Below are 27,135 nucleotides of genomic sequence, written 5' to 3'. Positions count from 1 at the left end.
GCGAGATTTGATGGTTTAGACAAAAAAAAGAGAAGAAATTATAATGCACCTAGCCAAATTTGCAATGCTGTACCTGGGGGAGGGGAAGGGATTCGAAAATTCCTTCCTGACCTCTGTCAAAATCATCTCATGCCCTGAAGCATAATTACAACTAAAAACTCAACAAGATAGTCAAACGAATACTGTGTAGAGCTGAACCTTTATTTAAAAAATGAAGCAGAATAATGTTCTGCAATAATAATCCATCTCACTATTGCACACAATACCATTACAGCAGCATTTTGGTCCATTACCTGTAGCACACTCTAATATTGTTTATATTAGAGAAAGAGCTATAGTCAAGCTTCCTAAAAGACGTTTCCTGCATTCCATGGATTGCCTGCCCCAGAGACACTTGTCTCAGGTCAGCAGGGGCAGTGCTATTTCAGTCCCTGCAATATGGAAACAAAACACAACACAAAAACAAACATGGAGTTCTCAGTGCTGCCATCTTCTAGGTCTTTGCATTGCATATTACAAAGATCCTGGCATGTGTTCATTTGAGCCTGACCCATCATATACCATTCACTGACTTCAATGAGTTGGATTAAGCCTTTAAAAGAATTTGTTGCATTAGTCATCATCTGAAACAAATTCTTGAACAAAAAACTCTTAAATTTTTTGGCCAGGGTGAGAGTTCCCCGCCTCAACCATCCCTGACAATGCTCTGACACAGGAATATTCAACACACCCTCATGAAGAGCCACAGAGGGTCCCACTTCCTGACTGCCCAAAGCACCCTTCTCCTAGAATACCTAACAGGTCTTTCTTTATTAACCAGGCTCTCTCCTTCCAAGGGAAGTCAATATTATACAAGGCGATCCGAGACAAATTGTTCACAATTGTACAACAGAACTTCTTCCTCACTCTACTTCCAATGTGCTTAAAGGCCAAATTCTGTCCTCTGTTGTAATGACATAAATCTGGAATAACTGATTTCTAGTGAAACTGAGAGTAGAATATGGCCCAAAGTGGCTTAACAAATGGAGTGAAATCCATTTTCTGTTTTCGGTGGGGTGTACATCCTCCATTTGTAACTGACAGCATAAACGTAGCCTCTCACTATAGCAATAATAATTCCACCTAGCGCTTGTATAACACTTTTCATTAGTGGATCTCTCTTCTCTTTACAAAAGAAGTCAGTATCATTATCTTCATCTCACAGATGGAGTAATGGAGGCACAGAGAGGCAAAGTGATTTGCCCAGAGTCACTCAGTGGTGGAACTAGAAAGAGAACCCAACTGTCTTCAGTCCCTGTCCAGCACTCTATCCATGAGGCCGTGATGCGTCTCTCGACATACTACAGCCCACATACCCAAACAGTTCTCTCCTGTATAAGATCTTTCTCTCATCACCATTTTCAAATCAATCCTATACTAGATCTCTGTCCCATACTGGCAATTCTTCAGGATGAAGGTAGTTTTTGTTTCCAGATCAGATCTATATTTTTAAAGTTTCAAAATAAGGTAGTCTTACCTTGAGTGAGACCTCATTAGGTTCTTCCCAAATAATCATTAACCTTCTCTTTATGACGGCAAATCTTAAAACTATCTCTGGAGCTTTCGCAAACATAAAAGCTTTAAACTATTTGGCCAGTAGTGTCTTCGTGAGTCTTGAATACTTTATAACAGAGTTTTCTATAATCTCAATGTCTGATTAAATTATGGCGTCAGCCCTGAGTTAAATTTCCATAGAGTGACAAATGGTCATTTGAATACATGCTTCTTCCCAGGGTTAGCTCAGTTCATCCATAAAATCATTAGTACTGTACTGCAAGTACTTTGAAACAGGGACTGTCTTCTTGTTATGTTGGTACAGCATTTAGCATAATGAGCCTCAATCCACAACTGGGGCCTCTCAGCTCTACCACAATACAAATCATATATAACATTCAACCTTGTCAAGCCAAAAAAAAAAAACCACAGGAGATGTGGCAGATCTTTGCTTTATTTATCTCTAGAACTTTGAGACACTTTCCATGTTTGTCTGTATCAATGCATGCATTTTGTATCACTAGATATGCCAGTTTCTCATAAAGCAAGGGCTAAATCCTGTTCTCATTGCAGACAAAAGACAATATTCCCAACAACTTCAAATAAGACCACAACAGTGGCCATCTCTGAAAAGTAAAGATCCATTCCTGATGCTCTACAGCCTTGATTAAGCAATCACTGCTTTGGGGGAGGCAAAGGAGGGAACTCCATCTCTCTCTTCCCAATGCTGGTCTGTTAGTTGACACAGCTCTTATTCCAGCAGTTAACAAGATTTTTTTTAAAACCAGGTGTGCTTAAGAATTATCCTGGCAAGTTATCGCTAAAATGACATTAGGATATCCTACCCAACTATCTCAGTTTTGATTTGCTGTGCAGGGCAGTAACCAAACTAACATCTTAAAATGTATGAGCTGGGCACATATCTAGTAATGCCTACCTTACTGCAGTGGTATTATGGTAGTGCCTAGAGACCTCAACCACACTCAGTAGCCCACAGTGTCAGAAGCTGACGTCCTAAAACAATCCCTGCCCCGAAGTGCTTACAATCCAAATAGACAGGACAAAGAAAGTATTCTCTCTATTTTGCACACAGGAAACTGAGGCAGAGAGATGCAGGATGTGCCCAAGCACAGTGTCTGTGACAGAACCAGGGACTGCATCCAGATCACCTGAGTCGAGTCCACAGACTTAGCTACAAGGCTGAATTTTTGTCTTTATATCATACTATTCATGCCTGGAGATAATACAGATGAGGAAATAGAGGCACAGGGCAGCAAAGTAACTCTGTCAGGACTCCAGGTCTAATGCCCTAGCCACTGATCCACGTTGCCCTCATGACGATGTAGCAACTTTAACAGTTTCACACACGATCAGTTTTGGCCTGAAACTGGGGTTTAAATAATCTGCATTTTTCTTTCCTGGATTCCAAAAGGAGGAACAGCGGTGGGGAGTCACTGAAAGCTCCATGTGATCAAACCATTATTTTAAGCTCAAAGCTCACTCACAATAGCCATTCTAATACTTTGGTATTCTGCTAGAGCCTAATAATGGTTTTATTTTTTTCTTCTGAAGTGCAGCTCACATAAGTAGACTGCCCCCTTCAAGCTAGGTAGGTCTGCCAAACTTGTACAGCTTTCACGGGTCTTCATTATACTACAGTGCAGAGCAAACCCATGCAGAGCTGCTTTGTGAAGAAGGCTGCCATTTGTGACCGAAAATCCTCACCACATGCATGACAGCTCCTTCCACCACCACCCCCAAAAAATATATATATATAAAAAAGAGGTGAAACCAGGGAAGGAGAGTAAACTCCTCCTTCATGGCTATTGTAGGAATGGTGACTATAAAAGAAGATTCTTTAGTGAGGCTGCTGGATACAAATAGACCCTGCAGTTCTCTCACAGCTCCCAGGCTTGAGCAGTCTGTGCTACTTAATATTTTCACATAGGATTTTGCCTAAATTCTGGCTTGGACTCCTTAGCTGTGGGAGCAAATGCTTTAATACAGCTAATGACAGTTTTGTCATTAACAAAGACATGAAGAAGAGCTCTGTGTAAGCTCAAAAGCTTGTCTCTCTCACCAACATAAGTAGATCCAATAAAAGATATTACCTCACCCACCTTGTCTCTCTCATATCCTGGGACCAACACAGCTACAGCAACGCTGCAAACAGCTATTAACTGCTGTAATGCAAGGAGGCAGGTCATGTTAAAATAGTTCTACAATAGCCTTTTAATAAAATACAACAAGCAAAGAGTTTTCAAAGCCAGTCTCTCAGGAAGTTTTTCTCCTGACTCTTTGATCTCATATTTTCTTATATTCACTTCTGATACATTAACACAGTGGCTCTCAATCAGGGGGTACGTGTACTCCAGGGGGAAAGCAGAGGTCTTCCAGGGGGTACATCGACTCATCTAGATATTTGCCTAGTTTTACAACAGGCTACATAAAAAGCACTAGCGAAGTCAGGACAAACTGAAATTTCATACAGACAATGACTTGTTTACACTGCTCTGTAAGTAAGTACAATATTTATACTCCAATTGATTTATTTCATAATTGTATGGTAAAAATAAGAAAGGCAGTAATTTTTTCAATAATAGTGTGCTGTGACACTTCTGTATTTTTACATCTGATTTTGTAAGTAAGTCGTTTAAGTGATGTATAACTTGGGAGTACGCAAGACAAATCACACCCCTGAAAGAAGTACAGTAGTCTGGAAAGGTTGAGAGCCACTGCATTGAACACACTATTACTGCAATGAAATTTTCCACTACAGATCCTTCCATCCCTTTAATTCTCAAAGGAGAGGAATGGTTCGAGTCAGGCTCTCCCCCCATCATGGTATGTATCCATTATAATTATCTGTAGGTCTTTTTGCCACCCCTTTCTCTTGTTCATGAACACTGATAAATACTTGGATAATATAGTGACTCATGTATACAAAACCAGAGGCCAGATATTCCCCAGCATGGTGGTGGAGAGCTGCTGAATTGCTGGAGATACCATGTTTAAGATGAACTGTAAAACCAAGGTCTTGACTGCTTCTGGCAATTAAAGATCCATTACACTTTCACGTGGTAGCTATGATGGGTTCCCCTCGGCATGCCACCTGGAACTGGGGTATAACTGAGCCCAGCCTGGGCTCTCTCTCACACTGTGCTGCTGTGACACACTCCTGGCCTTACACTTCCACCAGCATTCACTCACCTACATGCAGGTTCTCTGACTAGCCATTGCACAAACCAACAGTAGAAAGGCTAAAGCCAACGTAACTCTCAGCTCCTCAGGCACACACCCCCTCTGGAACATAAACCCAAAATTATACCATCCTGCACTGCACACAGAACTGTACAGCATACGCTCAGCATTCACCCCCCTTCCACCACCTGCAAATGTGGCGAGGAATATGCAAAACTCCCTCTGAGCTAAGATTCCCCACACATTTCATTCTAAACTCAGTGGTTTAGATTAAAACAAAAAATAAATTTTAAATCTATCTTTTGTAGTTAATAAATTAGGAATAGCAAACAGATCAAAGCAGATTATCGAGCAAATAAACAAAAACACACATGAATCTTAATATTCTAGATAGAATGGATATGAACTAGCAGATTCTCATCAGGCAGTCTTGTAGATTCTTAAAGGCACAAGCTGCATTAGTTTTACAGCTTGGGTTTCTCAGGTCTCCATACACAGGCTAAAAATTCCTTTAGCATGGGTCCAGCACTTCCCCCAGTTCAGTCTTCATTCTTCAGATGTTTTCCGGAGTCTTCTTGTGTGGGGAGTGAACAACCACAGATAATGTCACTCCCTGGCTTATATAACTTCAGTATATGGTGGCAACCCTTTGTTTCAAAACTTGGTTACTAGATCTGTTTTGTGGAAAAATACTGATTCCCAAGATGGTGTCCAGAATCATGTGGTCTGGTCACAAATCCTTGTAGAGTCTTAGCAGCCATTACTTACAGGCTGTCTGAAATGTTCTCAGGTGGGAGATAAGCTTCTACTAAGACCTACTGTTTTCCCTAACGCCTCATTGCCCTGAATAGGCCCTTCCCAACCAGCTATCTAGACTGAAAGCATCTTGTCTAGTGGGCATTACCCAGGTGTACCTACATCTGAAGTAGATATACATAGTCAGTATTTATAACTTCAGACACAAAAATGATACATGCATACAAATAGGATAATCATATTCAGCAAATCATAACTTTTCCAAAGACACCTCACACAACCTGTATTGCATAAAATACATCATAATTATGCTATAAGTATATCATAATACAGTAACTCCTCACTTAACGTTGTAGTTATGTTCCTGAAAAATGCAACTTTAAGTGAAGTGATGTTAAACAAATCCAATTTCCCCATAAGATTAATGTAAATGCGGGGGATTAGGTTCCAAGGAAATTTGGGGGGGCAGACAAAAGGCATTATATACTGTACAGTACTGTATTGTGGTTGGGAAGTGCCCCTGGCTTACCCCACACAGGCACAGACCGCTGCAGGCCAGGATGCAAGGAAGCACCTTTGCAGCACCAGCTTCCCCAGAGAAGAAAAGGCACCAACTTTGCTGGGGGATGCTCCAGACCCACCTCTTCCCGTCCCTGCTCCACTCCAGGCCCACCTCTTCCCACCTCCACTTCACCTACTCGCCGGAACATGCCCTATGCCCGCTCCTCCCCTTCCCTCCCTCCCAGAAAGTCTTAAGCGCCGCCAAACAGCTGCTTCGCAGCGGGGGGAGCGCTAGGAGGGGGAGGAGGCAGAGAAGAGGAACTTGTGCAATGCTCCCTTGTAAAGTCGCTGCTCTTCCACAGACTCTTACAAGCAGTAGATGGAGCAGGCAGCCAAACAACGTTATAAGGGAGCATTGCACAACTTTAAATGAGCACGTTCCCTAATGGAGCAGCGACATAACTTCAAAACAACGTTAAGCAGGAGGACGTTAAGTGAGGAGTTGCTGTATGAAGAATATGGGTTGCAGTGTCACAGTAGGCATGTTAGCCTCATTGTACTAGATAAATTCCAATCTGGGGGATGACATTTTAACCATATTGTTTTATTTAACTACAGTATTCCTCTTCTTCATTTCCTGTCTAGACTACACAGTAGCATTAGAAAGTGCTGTTAAATAGTTACTACTCTCCACCCCAGAGGCAGCTGCATTTCAGAGGTGAAGGCAGAGGGACACGAGCACATATCTGAATGACTTAAATTGCACCATAAATAAGTGTAGGTGCAAAATTTCACCTGCAACGCAGCAAGTGCAAAAAAAAGGAGTCCCAGTTAAGTCTGGGCTGCCAATGAGACCCATAGTTTGCAAAGCACTTTGGAATCCTTAAGGAAGTAATAAATAGGAGATATTGCTACTACTAATATTCCTTAGATTACCAAGTTTTACTCATTTCCATTTCCTTCCTGGTTTGTGGCATGAGACATGCCAATAAAATAATATATGGGGTACAACAGCGGTGGGAGGGAGCCAGCACAATAATGGTTAGTAAGAAATACTCATCTTCAAACAGGATGATTTTGCTGGTGGCTAACCCAAAGCACGGCAGAATTAAATCAGAATTCAGGATTAAAAAAAAAGTCAGCCAGACCATAAGAAAGAGGAAATTATTGTATGCCAAATTTACTAGAGCCTGGCAGTTTGCAACATGAATCCAGCATGTAACAACTTCTTTCTTTAGTTCTGAACTGAAGCCATGTGTTACTTATTTGAACTGCTCAGTCATTGGCCACATGTCAGGAGTACAAATGCCTCTAAAAAGCTTGGTAAATGCAATTCAAGAGGTGGTTGCTGTGCTGCTGTGGGTGGTAGTTTAACAAACAGCTACTGAGAGAAAGCCAAATTCAGGCAAGAAGGTGGGGCGGGAAATTAACAGCTCACTTTTTTCCCCCCCCTTTTTTCCTCTTTAGTGGGCCAAGGGAATCAGAGAGTAACTTCTGCTCTTGACAAATGCTGAAAACCGTGCACATAGCACTTAAAATATTATCCCTTGCAGGAGCCTATAAATATCAGTTCAACACAGTAAGAGTTTTTGGTGTTGGATTCTTATAGCCCCTAAAAATTCTTCACCTGAAACCAGGACTAGCGACAGCCCTTGGATAAATGTTACAAGAGGAATTTATTTAAAAGATTGATGAATGGTGCCTACTGCCTCAGCTCTTGGGCACCTGGCAGCAATTAAAGAGGTAGAAAGAAAACAAGATCTACAAATGTTCACATAGCAGCCTACTGGAGCACTGAGTTCCAGACCATGAAAGGCCTGGTCAAGGTGCTGCTTCCTGAGGCTGCCAAACCCCGGTTCCTGAAGACCACCAGCATGAGCAGTTCCCAGCACCATGATAGGGCTTCTGCTGAGGACAACCTGCTACCAGTGCTGCTGAGCCAGGAACCTGCTGCAAGAGCCACCAAGCTGATCATAGCTGCAGCAAGAGGGCATATACGAGGTGTGTTGAGCCCTCAGACAGCGGGGGCCTAGGCTATTTTGGCTGGATAGATCATAGCCAACACCGTGGCCTGTGCTCCGACTAAACAAGAAAAAAGCACAGGAGCAATGAGCACTAGTGAGATCCATTCACAACACTTGGATTGGCTCAAGGGAGAAGCTGCTCCATTCCACTCTATATGAAGCTTCAACTTTTTTCCAAGAATAGCTCCAAGCAGAGCACACTACAATTATCTAGCCAAGAGCATACAGAAGGTGTGGATCAGTGTAGTGAGAGAGGCTTGAAATCCAAGTAAAACAGTTGCAGTTTCTTTGCAGCCTAATGTAGAAACGGCAACATTAGCTAGAGACTCTGCCTGAGAACCCAGGAGCATTGACGGAGCCAAAGTGAGCCAGAGACTGAACCATTGAACTGCACCAGCAAAATATGGACATTGCAACTTTAATTGCTGGTGTGCCAGAGCCTGAACTGGTTTCCTCTAGGGGCTTTCTCCTGCTTATCAGCAATACTTCTGTCTCACCCAGACTGAACCTAGAGCAACTGTCCTCCTGATCCAGACAGTACCTCTGCCTGAAACCAGGAAACCAAAAGGGACTATAACATATGGGTTTAAGGGAAAAGAAGCTGAGGATCAGTGGCTTAGCCATATACGCATGATGATACTGCATGCTGAAGTGCTTCTGTCTCCCCCATCTGCTGAACACACACATTAAACAGGATCTCACCCGCAAGAAGTCATAGGGAGACTAGAACCTGTCAGAGGGGAAGATATACACTCAGTGAAGGGCTTGTCTATTCATTCTTACAAGGGCTCCACGGGTGAGTCAACAGAGCACCACAATCACTGGTACCAGTCCAATAAAAGGTTAGTGTGGACACTTTCCCTTTGCCTATCCCCTAGAGGAGGGGTGGGCAAACTACTGCCCACGAGCTGGATCTGGCCCCTCAGGGCTTTGGATCTGGCCTGCGGGATTGCCCCCATGGGCCCTGCACCACTCTCAGAAGCGGCCGGCACCATGTCCCTACGTTGCCCTTGCCTCTAGGCACCACCCCCCACAGCTCCCATTGGCAAGGAATGGAGAATCATGGTCAATGGGAGCTGCAGGGGAGGTACCTGGAGGTACAGCAAAGGCAGCGTACACTGTGCCTTCCGTCCCCAGGGGCTGCAGTGCTTCCTGGCACCAGAGACTGAACAGACAGAGGCTGTTAGCATCAAATTATAGTATTTCAGAAAGGGCTTAACCACCCCTGCCATGAGGGCAGCTCCTCACGTGACAGAGTTAACAAACCTCACGAATAATGGCCCAAATGCTCCTGACTGGTCTTCTCCAGCCACCTGCAGCAAGGGCCCAGCTCACAGGTGATGAGAAACAAATCCCACACACACACAAACACCTCCCTCATTTCCATCAAAGTGAATAGGGAGCGGGAGGCATACGGACCGTGGGATTTTTATTATAAATCAGACTAAATACTACACACCCGACCTTCCTTAGCAACTGGAGCAAAACCCAGCTAGAGAAACACCACATTTGTAGCCTCCTCCCTCATCTCCACAGCCACAATGCTGTTCAGATCAGTTCAGACTGGATTCAGTATTTTATATTGATTAATTTAGCAGATATGATGGAACTTCATCCTGGTGAGAAAAAAAAAATCTTGACTCAGACCAGTGGGCAGGGAGATCTGATCCTACACCCTGAAAGCCACACCCTCTCTCAGACTTAGCGCATCTCTCAAATGCCCTTGGCCTGAAGTGGACTGTTCCTGCTTTGCCCATTACTACTGACGCCAGTTGGCTAGAACCAGTCACAAGACTAATAATCAGCTTAAGAAAATGATCCAATCAATATCCAAACCCATATGCACTACACATCCCTGCATCACCCTACCCACATCCTTCTATTCACCACCACAAGTGAACCAAGTATAGGTAGGCTGCAAGAATACTAGGGCAAAGCCCACAGCATAAATAGAATGGGATTTTAAAAAAGAATAAGAAAAAAAATTAAGCCTGGGTATTTGCTCTTCTTTTTTCCAACCTTCCCAACAGAAAATACATGACTGCAATATGGGAGTTACTACCCCTGTAATGAAGGGTTTATCCCTGCAATACCACAAAGGGAACAGACTTCCCCAGACACTTCAGCTTCAGCCTTCTGTCACCTTACACGGCATATACACAATGGGTAGGTAGGTTTAGAACAACTAGCAAGCCAGTGAAACCCTCCCAGATCTGGAAAACCAGAACTTTGTAAACAGAATCTGTTTTCAGGCAGATCAAATCTCATTCGGACTGGTCTTGTGACATGCCCAGCCCAAGCTCTAGGAAAGGGGGGTTTGGGGGAAAGAAAAGAAAAGGTCAGATCAGGATCCCAGTACTGCAAAGGGTAGCCTCCCTCTCCTGCCCAAGCATCAGAGGGGGAAATTGGGTTGGTTTCCCTAGTATCACAATGTAATCTGCATTTCTTGGGCCAGGATCCAAGTTACTCCCACTGAAATCAACACAGGGGGAAGAATTGGACCTGCTGTATTTCAGGCCAGCTCAGAGCCTCACAGAGATCAATGCTTGTCTATACACAGATTACGCTGATTATATATTTGTGGTGTAGATCTCCTAACTACAGTCCCTCAGCTCAGGGAATAGCTTCTCAACCAAGAGCAAAGTAAAACCTTCAAGTGCAAGTTTAAAGGAGAGAGAAAGAAATGCTTGTGGTGATTTAAACTGCACACTGAAGTAAGTAGGAGCACTTGGATTTTTACCTGAAAGAAAAACAAAATCCTGAGGGTTTTTTTGGAGTCTCAGGGGGAAAAATAAAAATCTTCTGCCTCACAGCTATGCAGCAGGGGCTGAGGAATATGGAAATGGGGACCTTCTGTTGCTCTAACAGCTCAATGGGGAAGGAAGGGATGAGAAGGAGAGACCGCTGAGTCGGCATCCTTTTTATCTAAAGTGCAGGCACTCCCTCAGGAGAAGTAGCTGCTTCAGTCTTAACTAAATGCTACCATATGAACCCAAGGGATTAAAGTATAGTTCTGTTCAAATGCTGCCTCTGCCATTACCCTGGCTGGTCAGGTTACACAAATGGGCTTTGAATTTGGTGGCATTCCATTTTAAACCTCTGTGGGGCTTTGGTTTCTCTCTCTTTCATCGCAGGCTGAAGAGCATCACTACCTCAAATATGGCGCACACAGAGCCAACCGGCACAAATGCACTGCAAGTCACAGGGAGAAGCAGCACAGGCTGAGGCACACGACTGGGAGTCAGGAGAGCTGTGTTCTATTCTGAGCTCTGTAGCAGACTCATTGTGTGCCCCCAGGCAAGCCACTTAACCTGTTTCTGTGCCTCAGTTTCTTCATCTTTAAAAATGAAGGTAACACTTCCCTTACCTCACAGCAATATGGGAGGCTTATTTCATTATTGGTTGTAAAGTGTCTGGAGATCCGGGAATGGAAAGAACTAAAGAAATACATATTATAGGCAGGAGATATTTTAAAAGACAGAAAAATTTTTCCACAAATAAATTAAATCACAACCTTCTGGAAATCTGGTACAGCCTGGCACTCAGCAGTTCCCAGTGACATGCTTTGCACTCTTGAAAAATCAAGCCTCTTAGCCAAAAGCTTAAATGCAGCCTTAAGGAGACTAACTTTAGGCTCCCATTTTTTGAAGTCTCAGCCACGATGGCTTAGCAAAATTTACTTGTCACCATGTATAACATGGTAGTGACTGGGCCATGTTATAATCTTCTTTATGTCCTCCTTGTGAGCACAGGACAAAACTTTTATAACTATGCTACAGTCATGGCTGAATCGGGGATAGATCCCATCACACACAGGCAAATTGAACTGTGGCGAGGACATTATCTTGCCTATAACCCAGGGTGTTCTGGCCCAATAAGAGTTGCTGTGCAGGGGAGCCTTAGAGTATGCCTCAGGTTAGCCTACCACTGTGGTTTTTAACCTTTTCTCATTTGCAGACCCCTAAAAAATTTTGAGTGGAGGTGCAGACCCCTTTGGAAATCTGACAGAGTGTGCAGACCCCTAGGGGTCTGCAGACCACAGGTGGAAAACCACTGGTCTACAAGACAACCGAATAACATGGTTCTCAGACAAACACTCCATGCCCACATGCAAACAGGACCCTGTTGGCGACAAGAGTGAAATATGCACAGCTTTATTCCCAAAGCCTACTTTCCCACAAACACCCGCATGCGCGCACACACTACATTTGCAGTTGCTTTCTGTAGGATGCCAGCTGCTCTGTCCAACTCCTCCCAATTGCTAAATGAAAGAAGCCCGCTCCAAGGGTATTTTACTGGCTGTCCATTTAGCCGCTATCCTGAAGATAAACATAAATGGCTTCTGATTGTCAATTGTTTCCAAGAACTTGCTGATTTAGTTGAACTATCCTGGCCTTCATGCACAAGTGTTCTGGATGTTAGTTTAACAGGAAGCATCTACGATAGATTCAATTTGTTTCCATTAGAGAGCATCAATTAATCTTTATTATGATCACAGAAGTGCACCACTCTCTCTCTGCCTCCTGAGCAGTGCTTTGTTCTGCACACACAGCCCTCTCAGTGTGTAGATTTTTCTCTCGTGCAAAACCCATGTGCCTGGATCAAGTCATCAGACCCAGATTAAAAAAAATAAGTAATAATCCACACCCCACAAGAAAAAAGAATGAACTGAAAAGGAGACACTGTTTGTCTATTTTGATGTACGAATGCCAGGCCTCACAACTTGGATCGGGTACACAAAGTCTGCTCTCGCGTCAGACTCAGGGCCTGGGTCTCAGCTGCTATGCATCAGCAAAGCTCTCCTGAGGTCGAAGGGTCCTATATACCAGTTGAGCATTTGGCCCTCAGATTTTACAGCAAAATTTGCAACACACTGCAGTTAAATCAATGGGAATTACATACGTGCAGCCAAGAGCAGAATTTGGTCCAATAAATAAAAGTTCCCACCAGCCTATATGAGGGAGTAAACTTTCTTTCAGTCACATCAGAGAAGCCCATCACATGAGATCGCTTGGTTCCATCCAGGCAGACAATTGTGGGCCCCTTCTCATTTCACTTTAGTTTACAAACCAGTACAATTGCAACAGCAGTATCTACGATCCCCAAAGTCAGGTTTGGCAATAGGATGGTGGTATCCATACACATTAACATGCCAGAGTTTGGCATGAATTTAGGCCTGGAACAACAACCCAACTGGTCTTCTGAGCAGGTGCTGGTTTTATGGCAACCTGCCATTTCTCCACTATGGCTGCTGACACTGAAAATCTTTTTATATAGAAATACTCTTCTGCATCTCCTGAGCAAAGCGGGACCAGTGGGAAGGGATTAGCTGCTACAGTGTAAATTTAAGTGCAGTGCTCCAGTGAAAATTAAGAGGATGCTTTGGTTCTTGTCAGTCCTGGATTCTGCAGGCCCTCTTCACGCAGAAATCACTTTCATGTGCTAATACCACTAAAATGCTGGTTTTACCAACAACTCATATAGTAATTGTTAAGAGCCCTCAATGCACAAGAGATGAGCCCCAGGGAATTCTTCCACAATGGAGCCAGCGCCAACAGTGAAAGAAGATCTCCCATACCCATGGGTCATGGAGGATTCTCTTCAGCTGCAGACACACAGCAGAACAAGGAGATGAAAGAGCATTGTGGGGTCTTGGCTTCAACAGTGACCAACAGGGTACTGCTCATCTGTATTTTGCCAGGGTTAGCAGAAGTCCCAACAAGCAGTTTCAAATTAAACAGCATTACCACCAGGATGCCTAATTTCCTGCAAGATTTATAACACTGAATCATCCAGGTTTGCATCTACATAATTAAAAGTAGTTAGTTTTGCCACATTTAAAACAACAAATCATTCATTTGACAGTAATGAGGCTGAAGAGATATTTATTTATCTTTCTGGCCAGACAGACCAATTAAAATTTTATGTCTGAAAATGCTCATTTTAAACTGTGCACTGGAGGATCTCCTGTATTGTAGAAGTAGCTTTAACGTGGCTGTAATAAATATGCGCCTAAAGCTTTATTGGCATTTATTTTTAATGCATCTTTTCTTGCCTCTGAACAGTCTGGGAAATGCAAAGAAGAAAGCTTGCATCCTGAAATGGTATTCTTCAGACTTGTTTGCTGGATATACAACAGAACCTTCCAGGTGCTGCTTCTAGGCCCATCTCACATTCTGGCGACTGAGAAAAGGGTGTAGAGCAGCTGCAGAATGCAAAAAGGAAGGGCCTCAGACCCATTAACTGACAGCAGAGGACACAAGGAGAGAAAATGGCCTGGCAGTAGTGATGAGTGTTCCAGAGAGGTGAGAGAAAGGTCCTGACAGCAGACAGAGAGCACTAGGGACAGCCAAAGGACAGATGGCCTGACAAAAGGCAGACAAACAGAATTCATTTCTTTATTTCTAAAAGAAAAAGGCACCTATCTGCAGCTCTATGTGCCCTGCCATCACTGATGATCACATACATCGTAACAGAGCATCCAAATCTGCCTCACCCCCTCCTTAATGAAACCCAGTGGGAACCAAGCAATCACAAACAAACCAATACCCCATTCAGCCACAGACCCTTTCCTATTTTCTCTACCCTCCCTTCCTCTCCAAGAGCTCAACAAAGTCTGCTTATTTTGAACCAGCTGGGAGTAAATTCCATAGCCAAGTGGCCCCCATGAGAGCACCTCATGGAGAACATGCAGACCCCTCTCTTGTATATGGAGGGAGTTCTAGCTGGAGTGTCTCTGTGGATTATAACTAGGGCACTATGGCATACGGAGAGAGGTGGTCACTCAGGTAGGGTGAGTTCCAGGCCATTTAGGGTTTTCAGATCAAAACCAACATCTTAAGTTCTAGCCAGAAGTCAAATGGCAAGCAGTGCAGATCAGTGAGCATGGTGTCAGCTCTTGCTAAGACATTCCTCTCATCCAGACGGTTTCGCCTGCCAAAAAGACTAAGATGCAACTTCATTGCGGTGTCTAATCTTGAAGTGTAAAAAATATGGACAACGGTAGTGAGATCTACATCTGAAGGGAAGAGTCCAAACCTCTCCAGCCAACTGCAGATGGAAGTGTGCCACGATTGCCACAACTGCTACTTTATTGTTCAGCAGCAGCTGTCTAACTAGACACACAAATTATGAACCTTGGCAATTTACAGCAGGCACACACCATCAGTCATGGAGGTCAATGTAATCTCTGTCTGCTGCATCTTTGTATTCTCCCAACCTAACAGCATCACATCATTTTATCTGGATCGAGTTACTGACAGCTCACTCTCATCCATGCTCCAGTCTTCAGATGGCACTAGGTAAAGGACCCCACTGCTTCTCCCGAATCTGTCAAGATATGGACAAAGCTGAGTTTCATCAGCATATTGAAAGCACTATAGATTATGCCTCAAGCGCAGAAAACAAGAGAGGTAAGACACCCCAAACAAGAGAGCCCTTTTTATCCAACTGCATAGACATTACTGATGGAAAAGATCTTTTAGGTCACCTAGTCCTAACCCCCTGCATCACTCCCAGTAATAATGCTGCTACTACTAACATACCTGTCAGTATATGGATATAACTACCTTATATCTTCAACAGTGTGGTACATTGACTAATCTTCACAACCACCCCCTTTCCACAATGAGGTAAGTAAATATAATTATCCCCATGAGAGAAAGAGAGAGAGAGAGATTGATTAGGAGGTGAAAAAAATCACCCCTGCATCCAACAACTACACACCACTTTAATCCCATTTCAGCCCTCAAATGGGACATAAGTGATGCATATTCCTTGTTTGGATACTGGGCAGAGCTGACTTTCACTGCAAGCAAATTGCTCAAGACCAAAGTTGAGGCAGAGCTCAGTTCATCAGGCTGCACACACAGTACATTATATTATCTAGTGCTCTGTCCAGTCTACTTTCTAAGTGGCACAAGCAGTGGGGCTTCAGTCAATTGAAATCTCCCTGCCATGAAAAGTTTCCTGATATTCAGCCTAAATGCCCTTTTTCCTTTGTTTCCTCCCATTATCTATAGTCAACCCATCTCAAACTCCATTAAATAATTATTCTCCATCCTCTGTTTGTTTATTACCCTTCAGGTATTTGTAGACAGGATCACAGAAATGAAAGGCTGGAAGGGACCTGGAGAAATCATCAGGTGCAAGCCCCTGACTGAGGAAGGACCAAGTAAACCTAGATCATCCTTGATGTCCAACCTGTTAAAAACCTCTGATGATGAGAGATTTCACAACCCCTGTTGGGGGAGGGGAGGAAGCTTATTTCAGAGCTTTATTACCCTTCTAGTTAGAAAGATAATCACATCCCCCCACGCTCCTTTTAGTTGGCACTCAGCTCTTTTAACCTTTCCTCAAATCAGTCCAGCCACCACACTAACCATTTGTCCCTCTTCTCTGAGCTCTTTTCAGTTGGTTTACATCTTGTGTCACTTCCACACCTATTCTGCTCTTTTATGCTTTGAGTTCCTCTTCAATTAACCGCAAACCTTAGAAAGCTTTGGATTTGAACCTACTCTCATTGAAATCAATGGCAAAATTCCCTAGTAACCTCACTGGAAGTACGGTTTGGCTTTCATCTACATTGTTTCTACTATCGCTAGCTAGGGTTACTGTTAAAATTCATTGTGTTTCTCCAACCTCTCTATCACTTCCAGTGTACTGGTGATTTTTTCCCTGGTAAGAGTTTTTGTTTTTCGTTATTGTGCCTAGCTCTCCCCTGATTTATTGTGTTATGATGTTTATATCACATTTTCCCCACCAAGTCAATTTTAGTGTTTAAATCTTAGCCCTTTTTCTCATCTCAGCTAAAGGCAGCTTCCATGATATGCATCTAGCCTACTAAAGTGACTGCTCTGTTAGGAGCAACATCCATGCACATTAACACACATGCAACATGCCATGACCTGTCTGGGTTTTGCTTTTGGAAGTAAACAGTTTTGATTTTTGAGATGCCATATATAATCACATGGTGGTTTCTTCACCAAGAGGGCCTGCTGTTTCTAGCCTAGTTATCCCCATCTTGTTAATGGGTTAAAGAGGTGGGAATTAGGTTCTCTCCATTCTGGCCTCTGACACACTGGATGAGAAAACTAGCACTTAATATAGCCATAATTTCGGTCACCATTGTATCACAAGTCTCAGTAACTTCCTCTATAATAAACGGATTTAGTATGTGCCAGTAATCATCCTCCCTGCATGGATCATGGGTCTTTTCTTGGGAGGTGGAATATTAACATACCACTACAGCAAACTCCTTTTCTCTCTCCCCAGGTGAAAATACTTCTCTGGAAATAAGTGCGTGAATTTTTTCTGCTCTCTCCCCCTTTTTTGATCTAGCCTTTTGGAACACTTTGTAGCCCTGCGTTCAGCATTCAGCCTCTTCTCCATAATGAGACATGCTTCTTCAATTTTCTCCTGTTATAGTCATGTGCCAGCTGTTCCAATGCCAGAATTTTGTTTCCATTAGTCTCTTTCTCTTACTAGTTTTCTCCATTTCAGTCATTTGTTGGAGATTTTGTAGACAAGACTTAGGCTAGCTGGAAGGAAAAACAGAAGGCCTGTTCGTCTCAAGCTTACATCCATGCAACCCACTGCCTTCAGTGGGGTAGTGCAGTTTGGAGGAGAGCCAAATTTGATTAACAACTGCAAAGATTATGTGTCAGTTATAGATAGGCCTGAACCAACACACCGAGACATGGAGGAAGTTTCGTTACAGATCTCAACATCACAAAGGGGAAGGAGGAAGAGAGAGAAAACAGATGTTGTAAGGCTTCCATCAAGGCTTTAGTGAAGGAACTCGTTTGCACCATAGATGTACATTGATAAATCCTGCCCATTATAGAACCATTTGCTGGAATGCAAAGCACCTCACTCTGTTCTGTTCATGTAGGAGGTGCATGATATTCACAGAACATGCCCTCCCTTGAAGGAGGAACTCAGGCTTCCCTATACAAGCCTTTCTGTATTCTGCATAGTGGTGCTCAACATCTGGAGCTATAAACTACACCACCATTTGGGTGCACAGTTATGAAACATGATCAAAGACAATTAAATAAACATTCCTGCCCAACCATAATTTTTCCTCTTAAATGTCGGCTTCGTTTTAAAGCTCAGCCTTGTGAGCACTGCCATTCAATGCAATTAGCCATTCTGTTCATGGAACCAAAGCAGTTAAAAGAAAGAGACTGACTGGTTTATCTATTTCAGTAGTTCCCAGCTTTTCCCATACTGGATCCTCTCCCATTTCACAGATTCTAGAGGCCAAATGGGACCATTCTGATTATCTTGGAGAAGTCCTGGCCACAATGCATTTATCAGGAGTTCTGCCACTGATTTCAGTTAAGCCAGGATTGTACCCCTAGTTTGATCATTTAGCAACATACGAAGGGTAGAGTGACCCCAACCCCCTGACACTGGGGAAGGGAGGAAAGAGAGGAGGTCATGACCCCCAAAGTCGAGAACATCCATCCTGCTGGGGTGGGGAAAGCCATTAGTGCACAATTATTCCCTACAGTATACTTTCTAGTGTTTTGCCCAATCTATGATAGATTTTTTTTTTTAAATGTCTCAGATAGGAGAGCTCCCACCACTGCCCCGTGGAAACTAGTCACTAGCCAAAATGCATCTGCTAGGAAGTTTCGGCTTATACAAAATTCTGGTCCTGATTTGGTCATCCTAGCCCCAGTTTTATACAGAGGTAACATCACTGATTTCACAGGAGTCATGCCAGCATAAACCTGCAGTGGGGCAGCGGTGAACCAGACATACTGTGTACATTCCCCTTTTCATCTTGTTAGTTCTAGTCACATGCCTTGGCATCATCCTAAACAAATCCTCTCTCCTCACTGTTTGCAGCCTTCAGCAATGCATAAATTAACATATATTCAGATTAAAGGATAGATCCGGTGGTTGTATCAGAAAACCGACTTTTCTGTAAGTACAAAAGGCACCGTAAGAATGAAATAACCTCAAGAAAACTATCCCAACTCGATGGGCAAAATGAGCCTCCATTCTTTGTTGTTGCCACCCAGAAAAGCGGCCTGGCCCAAGTCCCGGTTGCTCTGATGAAACAGGGCATCAAAGGAGAACACGTTCCCTGAGTACAACCCCAGTGCCAATGAGAACTGCAGCTTCAATATTTCCATTTTGTTGAAGTCAGACAATAAACAATCATGGCTAATTAATATTTTGAACCTAGTCATACACCACAAAAGGGTATGGAGATATTCATGGAAAAACTTGTTGGAAAGAGTAAGCCATTACCCCATCTTCAGTCACCCTCTTACAGCCCTAGTGATGTCAGCGGTGTAGAGGGAGAAGCAGGGTCCACATTTGGCCCAATCCATCTTTAAATACACTGTATAAGCAGGGGTCAGTCTTTAGGAATAAAAGCAAATCCCTCCCTCCCCTTTAAAACAGAGAGATTTCATAGACTAAGAGTATTTTATCTGCTTAACTGCAGGGTGCAATAACGTCAATTTGCCCAAATTATACATAAGGAGAAAGGTAATTGGCACCAAGCAGTATATGTTGTGACTGTTATATCATTCTTCAAAACTGGCTACAAAAGGCTGAAATGCAAAAGAGAGTAAACAATGGCACAAAATCAACTGACAACCCCCTCCTCAAAATCCTCCCATCTGGCACTGGTTTGAGGCATCCAAGCAGCAGTTCAATTTAAATGATGTATCTGGGGAGGGAGATGTGGCTGAATTCAGGAGGAAACTGACACAAGCTAATTGACCCTTCGTGAGAATCAAAGAAAGTTAGTTCTTTTACTTTAAGAGTTCACAAGTCTTCCCTCATTGATGCATTTCACACTTTTTACATTTTTTAATTCTGCTAAGAGTGTGTGTGCGAATGTGAGAGAGAGAGAGAATATGACTTCTCCTTTAACCAGAGATTTAGAAACAGCAAAATATGGAATTTCTATATAACAAAAAATTATGATAGGGTCATGGGAGCTGTTCCAGATAATCTCACATCTATATATTCTGGGTTTTCTTTAAATGGAAACACATTAACAATGAATAGTTTAAAATTGCAAGCGCAAGAGTTTTTTGCCATCAACAAAAATAATCCAAGTGACAGAATATTATAATGATGGTACTATGAACAAAATTAAGGAGTTCTCTAACAGAATTACAGGCTATCCAAGAACAATTAATAGCACAATTATGAGGCCCTGTATTAAAAATCATGTTTTTAATAATCAGAATAAAACCATACATAAACACACGCATTATTCATGTACACACACACACACACACACACACAGCCACCCACCCCTCCCTTCACTACACTGGAACCATTTGTACTGTTGTTAGATTAGAAGATGCCAACTTTTCCATTATAAATCCAGCTGCAATAAAAATTAGCTCAGTGCCTGAAATTTGGCATTCAGTGGTCTCAGCTCAGGAAATTTTTTTATTATTGCATTTATCTGTAAAATTTAGAAATAGAACAGTCTGCCTCAAGGGATCTGATCCTGCAAAACATTTACTAACAATTGTTATGTCCACAAGTAGTCCATTGAATTAAATGGAACTACATATAGGCATAAAGTCACTTGCAAAAGTATTTGCAGGATCAGGGCCTACATTACCAGAATGTAAACAAATATGGTACACTTTATTTATTTACTTACAAAAATAAATCAATAATCTCATTTACCCTTTAAGATCCTGATCCTGCAAAACACTTGCATGTGTGTTTAACCCTATGCACGCAAGTAGCTCCCTTGAACTCAAAAGGAATACTCATGCGCATAAACTTAAGAACATGAATTAAGTGTTTGCAGGATCTGGGTCTCAACTGTTAATTTCATGGGAAAGTTATCACTTTAAATAATAATTAAAAAAAAAGAAATGAAGGTGACCATTCCATTTTAATATGTAGCAACTGCTCACTATCAATTTTGTATCCGAAGTTTCCCAGGGATTTTATTTCTGTCTACAGTCCACAGAACTGGTACCTATCAGCAGATGGCAAGGGCATGCAAACACAACAGATCATAACAGTTCTTTGGGTTATCCTGTCAATAATCCACAGATTAAAGAAAGCATAAATAGACATTGATATTGGTTCCACACCAGACAGCACAATCTATCGTGTCAATAATCTGCAGATTAAAAGGTCACCCATGCACTGGGCCTTAATTTCTCAATGATAATTATTTTTTAATTACTTGTTTAAAAGAAGGGTGGAAAGACAAAAACTGTTACATTATCGCAGAGCTACTGAATTGGGAATAAATACATACATTGATGCCAGAAATTCCATGCAGAACCCACCCTATTATTGCAGAGGTTTCACAGCAGAGGGTGTGTGCAACATATGTTCTACCGCTATGCCTAGGCATATATTGTGTGACCTGGGAGCTAAGGATAGAGTGCCAGTCCTACATTTAAACATCCTTGGTTTTAATAGCATTAAGATATATCCTAAATATTACTGCACGGAATAAATAGTATTCTTATATCGCAATATTTGTTAATATGAATATGCTGAATATCTGTGAATATGCTGTACGTGGGAGGTGTACATCCTTGCCCACATAATGCATACTAAATATCAATTGCTTTATGTATACAACAAACAGATTGAGGCATACATATTCATAGCCACATAGAAAAAAAGACTTTATCTGAGAAAGGTGAAATTTATCAAAATGGCTTTAGAATGACTTATCACCAAGAAGAGGAAGTATGGATCTTACTAAAACTGACACTCCTAAAGCCAATCATACAGCTTTCATACAACTGCAATGCAGCTTTTACTACCCATCCATCCTATCATCCACACACCAAACCGCTCGTTCTCTCTGTATGGCCAAAGACAGAAAATAAAACAACCCGGGCTTGGGCTGTTTATCCAGGATTTTGACAATAAGACTATTGATGCATAATAAGATTTGACAATGAGAAACAGAAGGGGAGAAGGGCAGGGGGTGGGGAGTCAAAAGGTAAAGCGTTCACTAACCTTTTACTTGAGTTTCATATTCTGCTATGATCTCTTTGTCTTTCTTGAACTTAGTTTGAGATGACATCTTTTGAAAGATCTAAAAGATCCCAGGATCCTCTCTCTCTCTCTCTCTCTCTCTCTCTCTCTCTCTTTTTTTTTTAAGTCCCCCGGTCTGCTCCGCTCTATTTGATCACAGTGAGTCAGTTTCGCAGCTTTGCAAGCGTGCCTGTTTCACTTTGCTGCAAAGATAAAAAACCCTCCTTCTCTCCCTTTGCAAAAAGAATTCCCTTCATTTGCAACAACCAAAGGGGCTGCAGCACCAGCAAAGGAAGCTTGGGAGCTTGCCCTTGTGGAAACAATACTAAAAGGTGGGAGTGGGGGAATCTCAGCTGCACCCAAATCTTCAGAGAGATTTAAAAAAAAAAATATTGATCACAATTTAGCAACAGCCTAGCCCAACAACACACACACGCAAGGACTCCTCCTTCGCAGCATGCAGTCAAACCCAGCGCAGGCAAGGAAAGCCCTGGCTTTAATCCAAGAAGGTCAGGTTGCAAAAGGGGCTCTCATTTCGCTTCCTCACACTCCCACCCTCAGCACGTCTGATTAACCGAGAGGATTAAAGACCCAGAGAGAGAAGTTTGCCTGCTGGAAATGCATTTGCTCCGTCCCCTGGAGCTTGTGCACAGCCCCACTTGGACTGCGGGCTTGAATCCAGCTCTCCCCACGTCACGCAGCCTGTCTCCTCCCCCCAGATTTTATAACAACTGACACATTGTAGCCTACAGGAGAGCATAACTCACTGCAAGAGCCGGCGGCAGCAATCAGGGCTGCAAAAAGGTGTAAAAGAAGCACTTAGCTGTGCTGAACGGACCCACTCTGCAGGGGGAGAGGCACGAGTTTGTCCTGGAAAACGGCGCTGGGCACCGTCTCCTCCGCTCGCTTAGTTCAGTCCTATTGGTGAAGAGAGTGGAAGAGCTGAGCAGAAAGCAGAGAGCGGATAGATAACACGTAGATTTTTGCCTTGATTGTAGTATTGACTCCAGGATGTTTTATCTCCAAATTAGCCTCCTAAAAGGATTTTGTTGTTGCAAAAATCAGTTGCAGTGCCTTGAGATCCACTGATTAAGCGGTGCTTTGCGTGTGCAGCCATTTGTTAATTAAACTTCATATCATCCTCTGGGACTGAGGAACAGGGTGCAGTACCCCTTTTAGAGCTGGGTAAAGTGAGGTATAAAACCCCCCGAAATGCCCCTATGCACAGGCAGAACCTTACATCCTTGAAGTCAACAGGGCTCACGCATAGGTGTCGTTTGACTTCTATGGGCAGGGCGGCATCTCCAGCCAAGCCAATGGGGCTACAGATGGGGACCAAATTCAATGCCTGCCCAAAGCTTGCTGTTTGGGAGGCAACACCCTGCATATCCTGCCCAAACTATACCTATGGCTTCAAGGGAGTGCAAGAGTTTGCCTAGACTGAGGTGATGGCAGGATCAGGCCCTAGTAATTAGCTAAAGGTCGAATAGTGAGCAAATGGCAGAGTTAAGAATAAGACGTGGGAGTCCTAGCTCACTCTTATGACTAACCAAAAGAAACACTCCAGTCCTCCTACATATTTCCCTCCCAACCCCAAATAGCAACCTCCTAACAAACAGATAGAGTATATACTGTTATAGCCTATATAGAATGCAGACTGCAATATTACTGATCTATACAATATCAGTCTATGCATTTCTAATATGTCCCTCTCTATAGGATCCATTTATATACACAAAAAGTCATATTTATAACTCAACTGACCCAACCCGTCTTGAGCACACAGAGATTATACTGAGTGTTCAAAACCAAAGAGAGCAAGAAACTAACGTTGCCTCATAAAAGCCCATCCAAGCAAGGAAATTCACGGCTCGATGTAAAAGAGCCCAACATTAAAGGCTTAAAGAGCTCTCCAAAAACAATGGTAAATAGGCATTGTCTTGTTCCTAATAATTCTGTTGATTGCTCTTCCCCTAGTGGGCTTCTCTGACACATAGAACATTTTAATTAGGAATGTAAACACTGGTTTAAAAGTTAACCATTTAAATGATTAACAAATATTTCATTTAAATGGTTAATCGATTAGGCAGCTGGGGCCCATCCAGCTGGCACAGCTGGGCCTACTCCAGCCAAGCGGCGTGGGACCGCTGGGGTCAGCCGGCATGCCGGCCTGGGGTTAACGCTTAAGGCCGGTTAACCAGTAAGACTACTGCTTACTGGTTAACATTTTACATCCCTAATTTTAATGTGGTGTTTGATAACTTAATACTTGGCTCTTACTAAGCATTTTGCCTATTCAAAGTACTTTGTAAATATTCATTAATTAATGCTCACATTAACTAATACCCTGTGACATTGGTGAGTATTACTGTCACCATATTACAAATGAAAAAGCTCAGTATTGCCAACCCAAGCATTCAAAATGTTTAGACTGGCTTCAATATCATGACATTTTAAAAATAATAAGTTTGGGGTCTGTTTGACCCAGGATGCCTGGGGCAGCCCTCAATGAAAATGCTATGGTCAGGGCAGGCTGCAAAGGGAGAGCAGATACTCCAAAAACTGGTGGTTAACACTGAAGTTAAACTCACCAACCAGTTACAAATTGTGCTTCTGATCCCACACACTGGTTATTGAGAAGCTGAAAAAATAAATCACACAGCACATTTATCGCATTCCAGTTCTCTGGCTCCCAATCAGCACCTAGGCCCAGTACAGTGAGAAGTTATTTAAAAAGTCTGCTCATATATACTAAATGTTCTCCTGACCCCAAAAGGTCAGCTACGACCAGGTCAATATTAGTTTGGATCTTACCCAAAATACCACACTGCCAGCCAATGCTTTAGTGTCTAAAACTAAAGGTCTATTATAAGGAAAAAGAAAGAACAAGAAAAGAGTTGTTAAATGATAAAGCCCTCAGATACATACAGAGACTTCAAATCTATATATCAGGTTCTTAGCAGTACTGGGGAATTTGCTGGCTTGGAAGTCCCTCTGAAATATATCCACAGCTTGGATGGGTCTTCAGTCCTTTGTTACAAGCTTCATTTGCAGAAAATTTACTCCAGAGATAAGAAGCAGGAATGAAGACAAAATGGAGAAGATGCAGCTGACTTTTATATTCTTTTGCCATGCAGCCATAGGCGCCAACTCCATGGGCGGGGACTTTGGGGATGGGGTTGGAATGGGGTGGGGCAATGGGCGGGGATGGGGTAGAGTCAGGGCAGGGCCGGGGGGTGGAAAGAGGGGTGCGTGGGCACCCACTGGCGCCAGAGAAAGTTGCCACCTATGCATGCAGCCTGAACTTCCTTTGTCCCAAACGCAAGCTGCACAGCACATGGCATGGAAAAGCCTTAGGGCAGGAGTCCCCAACATGGTGCCCAACATGGCATTCATGGAGGTGCTGACCACAGTGGAACGCCACTTTTGGGCTCAGGAAACAAGCACTGAGTGGTGGGATCACATCATCATGGACGTCTGGGATGATGAGCAGTGGCTGCAGAACTTTCTGATTGAGAAAGTCACATTCATGGGACTGTGTGATGAGCTTTCCCCAGTCCTGCAGCGCAAGGACACAAGAATGAGAGCTGCCCTGCCGTTGGGGAAGTGCGTGGCAATTGCACTGTGGAAGCTGGCTATTCCAGACTGCTACTGGTCGGTAGCTAACCAGTTCGGAGTGGAAAAGTCGACTGTTGGTCTCATGTTGATGGAAGTCTGCAGGGCCATTAATCACATCCTGCTCTGAAAGACCATGATTCTGGGCAATGTGTGTGACATTGTAGATGGCTTTGCACAAATAAGCTTCCCTAACTGTGGAGGGGCAGTAGATGGCACGTATATTCCAATTCTGGCACCAGACCAACTAGTCACCGAGTACATTAATCACAAGGGGTATTTCTCAATGGTTCTCCAGGCGCTTGTGGATCATCGTGGGCATTGCACAGACATTAATGCAGGCTGGTCCAGAAGGGTGCATGACGCATGCGTCTTTCGGAACACTGGCCCGTTTAGGAAGCTGCAAGCAGGGACTTTCTTCCCTGACCAGAAGATCACCATAGGGAAGTCAAAAAGCCTGGGAGACCCCGCCTACCCCTTAATGCTATGGCTTATGAAGCCATACACAGGGCAACATACCAGCAAGGAGCGATTCAACAACAGGCTGAGCAAGTGCAGAATGACTGTTGGGTGTGTTTTTCACTGTTTAAAGGCTCGCTGGCGCTGCCTCTATGGGAAGCTGGACCTGGCCGATGACAATACTCATGCTTATAGCCACGTGTTGTATGCTCCATAATATTTGTGAAGGGAAGAGTGAAAGCTTCGCTCTGGACTGGACCTCAGAGGTTCAGCGCCTGGAGGCTGAGTTTGAACAACCAGAGCTCAGGGCCATTAGAGGGGCACAGCATGGGGCCATAAGGGGTGCCTTGAGGCTGAAAGCACTAATATTTTTTGCTATTCTCGGGATTGCAGTGCTTGTAATGCTGGTGATTGGTGTAGATGATGCAATATGCAGGTTTAACATAATTGTATGTTGCTTTCAGGGCTCTTTTTGCCTTCATTTAATAGAATAAAAAGATTGCTTTCAAACCAACACAATTATTTTATTAAAAAACAACAACCGGGAGGAGAGAGTCAAACAAAAAAACCTATCAGCAGTGAGGGGGATTGGGGAAGGAAAGGTCCCAGGAGGAGGTGGGGTCCCGGGACAGCTAAATATTTGTGTATGTCCAGGGATCATATCCAACCTTCTCCTTTGGAGTACAATGCAGTGGGTACTGTACTTCAGCAGGTCCAAACTGCAGAGGGATGGGTGTTGAATGCAATGGGTAGTGGGAGTCCACAGCGCTGGACTGTGAGGGGGGCAGACTGGAATGCCACAGGTATAGACTGGAGCCAGGAGATTGATAAGAGTGTGTTGCCCGTGTTTGGGGGGAGCATACGAAAGAGTTTTGCGACAGCGGCTGCAGGGGAGGGCGGGTGCAGAACTGCTCAGTTTGCAGAGTTAGTATCACATGGAGCGTGTCCGCTTGACGCTCCATAACTTTTTAAAGCCACTCCGTGGCTCCAGTCTGGTGTGACATATTCTCCTTTTGATTCCTCTTCTTGCTGTCCCACCACTCTT

The 27,135-nt window shown here is 43.3% G+C and overlaps 1 protein-coding gene across 4 annotated transcripts in view; it reads right to left on the bottom strand.

The window, feature by feature from the left end:
- The window catches only part of SRGAP3 (SLIT-ROBO Rho GTPase activating protein 3), a 263,835-nt gene that overhangs the window by 191,664 nt on the left and 45,036 nt on the right, over positions 1-27,135 (bottom strand). For 3 of the 4 annotated variants that reach the window (XM_030569712.1, XM_030569713.1, XM_030569714.1), the window contains exon 1: positions 21,999-22,693. The exons of the other annotated variant lie outside the window; for it this stretch is intronic. In XM_030569712.1, the coding sequence (XP_030425572.1) occupies positions 21,999-22,065 (67 nt within the window). In that variant the 5' untranslated portion in view covers positions 22,066-22,693. Of the gene's footprint in view, positions 1-21,998; positions 22,694-27,135 lie in introns of those variants that run through there. 4 annotated transcript variants of the gene reach the window in all.

This window comes from Gopherus evgoodei, chromosome 7 (genome assembly GCF_007399415.2).
Source record: "Gopherus evgoodei ecotype Sinaloan lineage chromosome 7, rGopEvg1_v1.p, whole genome shotgun sequence".
Classification (NCBI taxonomy): Eukaryota; Metazoa; Chordata; order Testudines; family Testudinidae; genus Gopherus; species Gopherus evgoodei.
Note: the sequence above shows the minus strand (reverse complement) of the source record. Positions and strands in the feature narration are given on the sequence as shown.